Consider the following 10583-nt stretch of genomic DNA (forward strand, 5'->3'; position numbering starts at 1 on the left):
GGGCCAAGCGCCCTCGATCCATCGCCTCACCCTGGCTGTTCAACGCCAGCCGTCCCTGAAATGCCACCAAAAGCCCTCGGCACACGCGGTTCTCCTGAAGCCCCACCGCTGCTGGGGTTTCCAGCGGAAGCGGTGGGATCTGCAGGAGGGGAGCGAGGGATGGAGATGGGATCCTGAAACCAGAGCAGCTTTTGGAGCGAGGAAACCGGACCCAGAGCAGGTTAGAGCAGCTCCCATCGCCCCACGGTCGCAACTGGGATTCCCTCGCACACACAACCCCCCCCAGCCTAAGCAGCCTCTGGTCCTCGCCCTCCCCTTGCGCCGCTTCCTCCCCTCCATCCCCCAAAAGAACCCACTTTCTGTCACCAACCTCAACCACCTGACAAAAGCCACCCCCAAACCCTCACCGGAATCCCCCGCAGCACCACAAAATTAAAATGAACAAAACACTAAGATATAAGTTACTGCTTAAATTATTTGTAAAACATCTTAAAATTTTCTGTGACATATTTTAAATACCCCCCAGGGTCCCCCCCCAATGTGTGTTCCCCAGAGGGGGCTTCAGTTCCAGCAGGGACAGAGCCCACCACTAACTGGAAGTTGATGGGGGAAGGAGCAAGGAACAGAGAAAGGGTTTCTTATCCTTTCACAGCTTCAACAACTCCGCGGTCTAAATATCAATAATAAAAGTTATAATATAATAAAATAGTCTTCGTGAGGCAGTGGAGATCGAACAAGCCCTTTCATGCCCCCGCAGAGGCGGCCCAGGTTTGGGCTTGGGCTCTGTACAAACTCAGTAGTAAAAAGGGGCTTTACTTGGGGAGAGGGGGGAGCGGGGGGGGCGGTTCTGAGGGCAGGGGGGGTGGTCGGGGCTTGTCCGTGTTGGCAGCAGCTCTGGAGCTGGTGGAAGCCCGGGGGTTCAAGAGCTCGTACGAGTGGAAGTCAAAGGCAGGGGGCTGGGTGGGCTGCATGCCCTGCGCGCTCAACAGCGAGTGCAGCATATTGACCGTATCCTGGTAGTCACTGGCCTGGTTGGCGTTGTGCCCGTTGGCCCCCGTGGGACCCTTGTCCGATTTGCTGTGGGTGCCCCGGGCTTTGTTGGCCTGGGGTAAGGGGAGGTTGCCCGCATCCGAGCTGTGCCCTGGGAGGTGGGCCACCCCGGGGAGGTGGGGGTAAGGGAACGGCATGCCAGGGCCTTTGGAGGCTTTGCTGACTTTGGGCTGGTGCTCGTGGGCCGCGGCCGTGGCCGTGGCTGCCGCCTCCTCTGGCAGAGGCCTCTTGCGGGAAGAGGCGAGGGGACCGTAGCTCTTGTGGGGCACGGCACTAGGCTGGCTGCTGTGTTTAGAGTCTCCCGGCCGCTTGTTCGCCACGCTGCTGGGGCCGGTGCCAAGCTGGGCATGTAAGTGTTTGTGAGAGTGGTGGTTGTGGTGGTGGTGGTGGTGGTTAGAAGAGTGGCCCTTGTGTTTCTCCTTGTGCTCCCGGTTCTTGCCGCTGCTCTCGTCCGAGGAGCCGTGCCTGTCTGCAGCGGTCGGCACCTTGATACGCATTTTTATCTCCTCCTGCTTGGAGGGGAGCGGCCTCTCCCCACCTCCACCTGCCACCGGGATCCTCAGCTTCAGAGCCACAGCTTTGTCACTCTTTTCAGGGCCAGGAGGGCGCTCGGGGTTCTCCGAGCCGCCGATGGGGATCTTCAGGATGATCGGAGAGGGGTTGCTGTCTTGCTGGACTTCCCTCTCCCGCTGCTGCTGGACCAGGAGATTCTGCGCAGCGTAGGCATACTGAGACCGCACGTTGGCCTCCATGTTCTCCAGCTGCCGCTTCTGTGCCGCCAGCTCCTCGGCGTGCTTGGCCCGGTACTCCTTGAGCGACACTTTGGCCGACGGGGCGTTCTTGCCGCTATGCTTCTGATAACCAGCGCCATCTTGCTGTAAAGGATGCTCAGCAGCCGATGAGCTTTCGTTAGTCCTGTGACTCTGGCCAGTCTCCAGCTTGGGTGGAGGATGCCAGTGATCAGGCTGGGACATATCCGCACCGCTCTGGTCGCTGGGCGAGTCCACCGTGGCCGACAGAGAAGGCCCTGCTCCAGCGGTCGAGGATGTCGACATGCTCATTAACCCAGCAATGTTCATGTCCGAACTATTGTTCCTGGAAATCATGTTGAGGATTGTCTGCTCCGACAGGCTCTCATCTTCACCGTGGTCATCAGCCTTTGACTTCTTGGCTGCTTGAGAGGCCTGGAATAAAAGCAGTGACCGGTCATTTACTTTGGGCTATCACTAGAGCTGGTTTGATGCAAGCAGCTCACCCGCTACAGCGCAAGCTCTCATTTAAAGACAGATCCACTTTGCCCCCATCTCTCCCGGTGGGAAAAGACCCAACCACTGCAAGTGGGGTTGCTAGGGCAGTTGAAAAACCAAGGTCTCTACAGAGTTAATTCAGAACAGATGAAGTCAAGCGCTGAAGCAACATTTTGCAGACGCCCAGCGTTCAGATTCCCCCCCACACATGCCCTTCAGACACTGTCTTGCATTGTAATACCAGAGATGCCACCCAGCCTCGTGCACACAGAAGAAATCAGAGCCTGTGTTCTCCTGCAAGCACCCGCGGTCCCAAGCAGATTCTTACCCGCCAGTTCCGGATGCGTTTAAGCCGGTTGGGAGTTTTCTCAAGGATCTGCAGGAATTCATGAGTCAGTTCTGCAGAGGAAACACAAACCCAGGCAAGAGGGTCAGAGGCAGGCAGACCAGCACTAATCCATCAGGGCAACCCCCTGCTTACTGATGAGTGGAGCTACTTATGAGATGGAGCTACTCCAGGAGGGGAAATACTGAGAGCTAGTATCACTGACCACATTTAAACTCATCTCTCACTGTGCGCCTTTTGCCATCTCTGTTGTACCATAGAAGCTGTTGCTGCACTGGAAAGCTTGGCAAGACCTGAAGTCCTGGAGTCCGTGAACTGGCCGGTGGCCGTGTTTGAACGGCAGACCCAGGAACAGAGATGCCAAAATAATGTAAGAGCCTTTGGGGGGGAACCTCGCTCCAAAACTTACCATCTAAGAGCTCCAGAGTTACAGTGCCATCAACGTATTCCCACCAGTGCTTCCCGTCCGTGGAGACTGGGATCTCCCAGTTGGACCACTTACAAGCCAGGTGGATACAGACGCAGGCCACAACGGGAGGGGTGTACTGCAGGCTGAAGGTGGTCAGGTGCAGGCTGACGTCACCAGCAGGGAGAGAGAAACAGAAAGCCATCAACTCCCAAGCCTGAACTTCAGCACTCTCAATCGCCCACTGAACAGACGCTGCGCAAGAGGTGGACATGGTGGGGAAGTCCCTGCCATTCCTCCCCCAGTACAACCCTACTGTTACGGGCGTCTCTATCCCGCTCCACCGATTTGCTTGTTCCTTCCCCGTTCTGCTGCAGGCAATTTGGGTCCGGGCAACTCTGTCAGCTCAAGGCTCTGCGGCTCGTGCAGGAACAGCGAGGCATGCTGCCGCCCCGCTCGAGCCCTCCTCCGAGGGAGAAAGCGAGCGGCTGGGTTACCCGCCAGCCCCCACCTCTGCTGTGGGCTCCGCTCAATCTGAGAAGAAACTCAGACACTTCCAAGCGCAACTCCTGGGATGGCGTTCAAGGAGCAAACTGGCCCTCTTCGGCTTTTAGGAAGGGTCTGGTCTTTCCCAAATGATTTTTACGAAAAGCACTGAAGCTTCAGCTGTGAATAGCACCATACACTGGAGCGACTCAGTAGCACCTAAAAGGGAGCCTGGCCACCTATCAAGTATTTTCATCAGTAAATGAATTTGCCACGTGACAGCTCGGACATCAGTGCTGGGAGGTCTAGGAAGCACTGAGAACAGGAGAACCGATGGACTAAGAAAGCATCCTACTCTCTACCTGCAGGAACACCAGGTCCACTAAGCCTTAGAAACCGCGACAGCAAGTTGAGTGCAGGATTTACCCACTGTCACACTCATGAATCGGCCCTTTCAAAGAGCACTTGATGGAAACGGTGCCACCGAGCATCTACGCGCAGCCGCGGGATGGCATTATCTGCATTTCTTCACCGTGCTTGGGTCATTTAAACATTTTTCCATCAATGCAGTGTGGAGAGACAATAGCACCTACAGCCAAAAAGTCTGAAGCTTTTTCACAGATACTGTATTTATCCATACACCAAGAAGTCAAACCCGGGAAATTCAGAGCCTTTATCCAGTCTGCCAAGGTAAAAAGCGAAGTTAAGGTGCACAAAGAGCCTTAACTCTGCCTCATAATGATGCCAGAAGGAAATAAAAGTTAAACATCTGTAGCTACGCCTGATAAATCTAGTTCATCACTTAAGCACCTTAATCAGCCGTTTCATGGCATCACTTTAAGGCAAAATTGAGGCTGCCTGGCCACATTTCTTACTTTCTGCCTGGATTTCTTTCAAGTATACCTTAACTCATAATTCCTTGGTTTTGCAATTATTGCTGCAGGGATAAAACACATTTCAAGGATGCATTTACCCGCACATTACTAACACCACCTTCCCTTTACGCTAGTTTATGCAGGAAACCCACACAGTGCCCTTTGGAGCTACAGAGCACCTTCAGGACGCTGCGGAGGTGAGCAGGTAACACCTCTCACAGGCAGAGAGGAGAGAAACGACTCGCCCAAGGCCACGCACATTCACAGCTCAGCCAGGGCTTGGAAGCGTCCTCCAACTCTGCAGCTTCACCTGTGCTAGCACCTAAACCATCTTTTTCTCCCATCCTTTCACTTCTGCGAGCTCTTTCACAAAAACACAAGATTTTCCGTGTCCACAACTTGGTCTGTTCCAAACATTAACTCTGTGATTTGCCTGAAGCTGGTAATCCAGGAAATTAAATTCTTAAAAAATTTCGGAAGTCCCAACACAAGGGACGGAATCAGCCTTGCAGGGAAAATCCAGTGACAGAACTACCCAGACCTCTCTAAAGTGAAAAAAAAAACTACGGGCTTTGTTCGTTTCCAAGACTCTGTCTATAGATGCTGCTTACAGGACTGTCTGTCCAGTCACACAGGCCAGACAAGGCTATCGCTTCCTCTTGTAACGCCTCATGCCTGCGTCCAGCTACTGTTTTTCTCCCTTTATACTCTAGATCAGCCTTCTTCGGGGTACAGACCGCATTTCTTGACAATTTGCACAGCACCTAGTTCAGTAAAAACTCTCTGACACCCAGGTAATAAGCAAGCAAAAAATGTATACATTCATTTCAAGTCTACCTTTTTGGTTTAGTTTGGGTTTTGGTTTTTTTTTTTTTTGAACTTTCACAACTGCCTAACTCCCCATAAAAGAAAGCAGTGAAGTTCCTGAGCATCCCATCTGCCTCGCTTCTATGGCTGATTTTGCAGCTGGTTTTGACCAGCAGCTAGCAGGAGAAAGGGTTCCTGCTCTTCCTGAACCAAACCAAGCGATCCCCAGTTGCTCGCAGGCTGACCAATGCCCCAGGGGTCACCAGTAGCACATCTCCTCCAGATAAGACCCTCTGTCAAATATGAATCAATTGTAAAATAATAACCTGTTGGTAGCCATGAAATAGGAAGTTTGGGCCAAGTCCTTGCTGGCTGAAAGAGAAAAGGAAAAAGCAGGGTGTTAGTCTGCATATCCTGACAAACATTATTCCATTTTAGTGCAAGAACCACGGGCCTCTCGCCACCACACACAAAATAAGAGAGCCAGCATAATTCAACTAACTACGCCACAGCTAGAGGGATTTTAGAAATTACTGTACACAGAGAGCTTTGCGTGGTTCAGCAGAGCCACATCGCGTCAGTCATTTGCAACTGCCTCTATTTTGACATTCGTTATGGTTATTAAGGAGCCTGACTGCAGGCAAGTTCTCGGGCCATCCCAGCTAAACACCACAACGTATTTTCACAGCTCTTCTTTATCAGGCTGAGGTTACACGGAGGAGAAGCCACAAGCACCCGACGTCTGACATCGCTTACCTCGCACTAGCTGTGTGCACTTCACCACGTGGGTATGGGGGTGGTCAATAGTGATCTCAAAACCTGGAAGAACACAGACATACGGCCATCAGAAAACCAGCAGCACACCCCCACGGATCTACGAACCTCACGTTTCCTGGGGGACAAGGCCTTCTCCCCTTCCCTCCTACAGCCCCTGCTCTCTGCTCGGAGGCAAGCAGGAATAGAGGAGCCCGTTTTCCTGTATCCAGAAGACTCAAGTTCTCCAGTCACAAAACCCCGAAGGTCACTGCTGCTGCCAGACCTCCAAGCAGCTAAATGACTTCTGCGCTTGAAAGACCTCACTGAAAACAAAACAACTATTAAGGATTTTAAAAATAGCAGGACAAAGCCTCTTACAGCAGCTGGGAGGAAGGAGAAGACAATGGCATCTGCTCAAAGGAATTTCTGTCACCCAAAAAGCTAAGAGGAAGCAGACGTTTTCCCTTTGAAGGAGCCTACAGCACTAAAGACAACTGAACTTAATCCTCGCTTCAGTTTCCTATTCAGTTTGGGCATTATGTTTTAAAGAAAAAAAAAAAAATTCAAATCCGTCCATGTGTGCAACAGATTTGGTTCTTCCCAGGCAGAACATTCTAGAAGAACTTGGACGTTAAAAAAGACAACTGGAGAACCGAGTCGTTGCAGAACTGGGGTCACAGTTTAGCCACTGGCCTGCCAGGCCAGCGCGTGCAACCCATCGACACACCTGCCCCTCCTGCCCCCCTGCGAGTGAGGGACTAGTGACATTTAGTCTGAACCAGGTCAGAAATAACAAAGGTCTACTGAGTATTTCAGAGTGGAAACACTACCTACAAACTGCCTCTGAAATGGAATATATGTTAGTAAAACCAAGTTTTAACAGTACATTTTAGAAAGGAACAGGATACCGGATCCAACGGCCACAGCCCTAAGTGTAGGCTCCAGCTTCTACTTTCAAAAAAACCCCAAAACTGTTGCTGGTTTGGGTATTTTTTTTTTCATGTTCAGCCATCTAATCAAAATATTAACTTTCAACCCAGGTTTTGTTAGACATCTCTCAGTGCAAACTGCTTCCTGGCCACAGGACTAGAGCATTATTGAGTTCAACAGCACAATGGAGGACAGCAACCGGTGTCCAAGCAGTACAAAACCTGTTGTGGGGGGGAAAAAAAAAAAGAGACGAGCCACACTTCCACACTTTAATTTCTCTGAGCATTGAACCTGACACGAGTTACACCTGAAAAAACTGATGTTAAAAGGAAAACAGAAGGAGTGGGTGTGAAAAATAGAGTTTGTTGCCTGGACTCTTGCTCTCCCACTGGCCAGCTGTACATCTGCCCTCCAGCTGTGGAGAAGACTGTGCGGTTAGGCTCTCCGCTCTGCGGAACACTCCTGGGTCTGGGATTCGTGTGGCAGCCCGTCCGCTTTGAAAAACTTACCCAGGGTCTGCAGTATTATGCTCTCTAGAATGACCAGGTCTTGGGCTTGTTGCAGGTAAGCCTGGGGTTGAGAGGACAGGCAAGTTACTCACGATGAGGCACTCCGTATAAAGCCTGCACATTTCTAACACCCTTTTCTCAGGGAGGCAAAAATAGCAAAGGGGAATCTTTATGCCGATCTGCACTGGGGGGACTGGCACAGATTCCCTGCCAGAAAAGAGAAAGCAGAGTGCTGGGGTGGACCCGCTCCCCTGCTAGCGCTTCCGCTAGGGGATGGCTGCTTCGGGATCCACAGTGGCCCTCTCAGTCCTGGTCCCTCGCACTGCACGGGACGGCTATACGAGCAGTACAGGAGAGGAATTAGCTGCTATTTTTATTTTATTTTTTTTTTCCTTAAGCTTTCCTGGATAAAGCTGCCCCTTTTCAGCAGGTTAGGCTGCTCAGTTCCAGGTAAGACGGGCTGTCTCAAGAGATGGGGAATCAGCAACGTTTTTAATAAACCCACCGTTAAACGTGTGGGGACAGAACAGAACCAACTGCGCACACCACCTTCTGCTCTGCCACAGACACTACTCAATCGCAGCAGCCAACATCCATGCCCTCCTCAGAAGCTTTTCACGCAGACATTGTTATACAGCACACCCAAGTCACATTTGCAGCGGCACAGCAGAGGAGAACAGAAGAGAGGTTGCCACAGAGCAGGAAAGAAAAGCCTTCTGCTGTACAGAAGCCAAAAAGCTCTCGGTAGCGTAAGAGCAGTCGAATTGGAAAGCTGTCACTGACCATCCTAGGACACAGCCGCTCGCTTAGAGAGCGGGTACTGCTGAACCCGATTTAACAAGACGCTGTAGCCACGCGATTCAGGATGCAGCACGCTTCCGCCATTCCCATTCCTCGTGCCTCCGCTCCTCACATCAGAGCCCAGTTCTCCGATCTCGACACTTACCTCGCTCTTGGTGTCTAGAGGAGTTTCCTGGGGATGCAGACAGGCATGTGCTACCTTGATTACATGCTCCAGCTTACGAGGCTGCTCCTCCACCTTGGCTGCCAAGAACAGAGCTGCTGGTACCACCGACTTCAGAGAAAAAAAACATTATTTTTTTTTAAAGCTAGTAAGTTCAAGATTAGAGCAAATAAATTAGGCTAATTCTCACGTCTAAAACAAATATTCCTTTAGGAAACAAAGCCTGCGCAAGTCCAAACACCACCAAGAGGGAAAAGGGTCTCTGGTGACTACCGGCAGCTACAAACCACCCTTCCCCTTTCCAAGCCCCCTCCCCAGGGTCGGTCCCAGCAGGTTGCCCCCCGAGCTGGCTGCCAGGCAGCAGCAGGAGCAGAGCTGGGGGGTTCCCGGCATCCCCCCACCCCGCCAGACCCCAGCACACTTACGTTCCTGTGGAACTGGGTGAAGGACTGCACCATGTAGAAGCGGTGCATGTACACGATGGCCGTGTTGATGGTGAGCTGGGAGCTGATGGGGTGGTTAAAGAAACACACAGCTCCGACGACGACCCCTGAGCAGCGCCCTCAACTCCCCTACAGCCCACCGGCACCGGGCCGGGCCTCGCTCTCCCGCTCCCGGCCCGGACCTGGCCCTCCCCGCATACCGGCAAAGCTCTCCCCTCTCCCGAAACGGGCCCAGCTCTCTCCGCTCCCGGCCTCGCTCTCCCCGCGGCCGGGCCCGCCTCTCCCCGCTCCGAAAACGCGCTCGGCTCTCCCCGCTCCCGGGCCGGGCCTTCCCCGCACCGCGACAAAGCTCTTCCCCGCTCCCGAAACGCTCTCAGCTCTCCCCACGGCTGACGCCGGCTCTCCCCGCTCCCGGGCCGGGCCTGGCCTAGCCTTCCCCGCACCCCGGCACAGCTCTCCCCGCTCCCGAAACGCTCTCGGCTCTCCCCACGGCCGACGCCGGCTCTCCCCGCTCCCGGCCCGGCCCCGACCCTCCCCGCACCCAGGCCTAGCTCTCGCAACGGCCGGACCCGTCTCTCCCCGCTGCCTGGCCGGGCCAGCCCGCCCCCCCCCGCCCCACGGCGGCAGCACCCAAGCGCAGGCCGCGCGGCCTAGCGCGGCCGGATACACGTTGAGACGCTGCCCCATGTCCTGCAGCAGGTTGGCCGCCTGCTGCCGGTACGAGAGCTCCTTGTCGGGGTCGAGCCCGGCGCGGCGCGAAGGGCTGCGGTCCAGCTGCTCGCGGGTGAAGTACCAGCGCCGCCCCGCCGCGCCGCCGGCCCCTCCGCCCGCCGAGGCCTCCATGGCGATCTGCGCCCGCGCGCGCACGCACGCACGCACGGACGCACGCACGCACGCAACGGCGCCACCGGCGTCACAGGGCGGCGGCGCGCGCGTACGGCTCCGTCACAGGGACTGGCAAAGGAGGAGCCGTTGAGGCGCATGCGCGGTTGGCCGCGCCTGCGCGTTCTGACGCGGAACGTGTTGCTAAGGGGGCGGGGCAGCCGTTACCCGCCCCCCCCCACCACCACCCTCCCCGCGGCCCCCCCGGCCCCGGCTTTCCCGGAGCCCCGGGGTCTCGGCCCCCCCGCCCCACAGGCCAGGCCACAGCTCGTATCCAAAGTGAGTTTTATATATAATTTATCTGTACACACGAAGGACAAAGTACCTCAGGTCTGCGCTGGGGGGGAGGGGGGGGGGGAGAAGGGGGGCTGCTGCCCCCCTTCCCCCCCCCCCGGGCTGAACCCCCCCCCCCGCCCCAAAACTGCTTCATAAAACAACAAAACAAAAAAAAAAAAAAAAAAAAAAGAAAAGTCACTTCATTTTTTTTTTTGCATTTAAAATGGGGGGGAGCTGCCCCCCTCCCCCCCCCCCCCCCCCGCCAGCAGCCCCCCCGGGAGGGAGCGGGACCCCCTAGCCGGGGAGGGCCGGGACCCCCGGGGGGGCTGGGGGGGCTGCGAAGGTGCTTTGCCTGCACCCCCCCCCGGCAGGCGGCACTTCAGTTTGGCACATGGAGGGGGCTGGGGAGACCCCCACCCCCCCCGCCCCCGCCCCAGGGGGGCCCATCGCCCCTCTTTGGCACATGGGGGATTCTGGCAAAGGGGGGGGCTGCACCCCGACCCCCCCCCCCCCCGCAAACACCCCGGTGCGGGGCTGGGAAATGCCCCCCCCCCCCAACACACCACCCTGTGGGGGGGGCACCCCCCAACCACCTCCCTTTTTCCT

The 10583-nt window shown here is 55.2% G+C and overlaps 1 protein-coding gene across 3 annotated transcripts; it reads right to left on the bottom strand.

Annotated features, from left to right (window-relative positions):
• Nucleotides 1–375: 375 nt before the first annotated feature.
• Nucleotides 376–9831, bottom strand: CCNT1 (cyclin T1). 3 transcript variants are annotated; one of them, XM_075525368.1, is made up of 9 exons: nt 9487–9804; nt 8802–8883; nt 8359–8487; nt 7413–7473; nt 5974–6036; nt 5544–5589; nt 3053–3216; nt 2626–2696; nt 376–2234 (listed from the first exon to the last, which is right to left on the bottom strand). In XM_075525368.1, exons 1-9 carry the CDS (start codon nt 9660–9662, stop codon nt 813–815), a joined length of 2214 nt encoding a protein of 737 aa, XP_075381483.1. In that variant the 5' UTR covers nt 9663–9804; the 3' UTR covers nt 376–812. The 3 variants fall into 3 exon arrangements, 2 of the variants coding, with proteins under 2 accessions (XP_075381483.1, XP_075381484.1); XR_012778822.1 differs by lacking the exon at nt 3053–3216 and having other exon boundaries at nt 2092–2234; nt 9487–9831; XM_075525369.1 differs by lacking the exons at nt 3053–3216; nt 5974–6036; nt 7413–7473; ... (1 more) ...; nt 8802–8883; nt 9487–9804 and having other exon boundaries at nt 5544–5585.
• Nucleotides 9832–10583: the final 752 nt, after the last annotated feature.

The sequence above is a fragment of the Mycteria americana genome, chromosome 26 (assembly GCF_035582795.1).
Source record: "Mycteria americana isolate JAX WOST 10 ecotype Jacksonville Zoo and Gardens chromosome 26, USCA_MyAme_1.0, whole genome shotgun sequence".
NCBI classification, from domain to species: Eukaryota; Metazoa; Chordata; class Aves; order Ciconiiformes; family Ciconiidae; genus Mycteria; species Mycteria americana.

Excerpts from the sequence above, each read along its gene's own strand:
- CCNT1 (XM_075525368.1), bottom strand. The coding sequence starts at position 9,662 with ATGGAGGCCTCGGCGGGCGGAGGGGCCGGCGGCGCGGCGGGGCGGCGC. Across the intron at positions 3,217-5,543 it reads TATTTCATGGCTACCAACAG|CCTGCACCTGACCACCTTCA; the intron begins GTTATTATTTTA and ends TGGTGACGTCAG. Across the intron at positions 2,235-2,625 it reads AACGCATCCGGAACTGGCGG|GCCTCTCAAGCAGCCAAGAA; the intron begins GTAAGAATCTGC and ends CTTTTATTCCAG.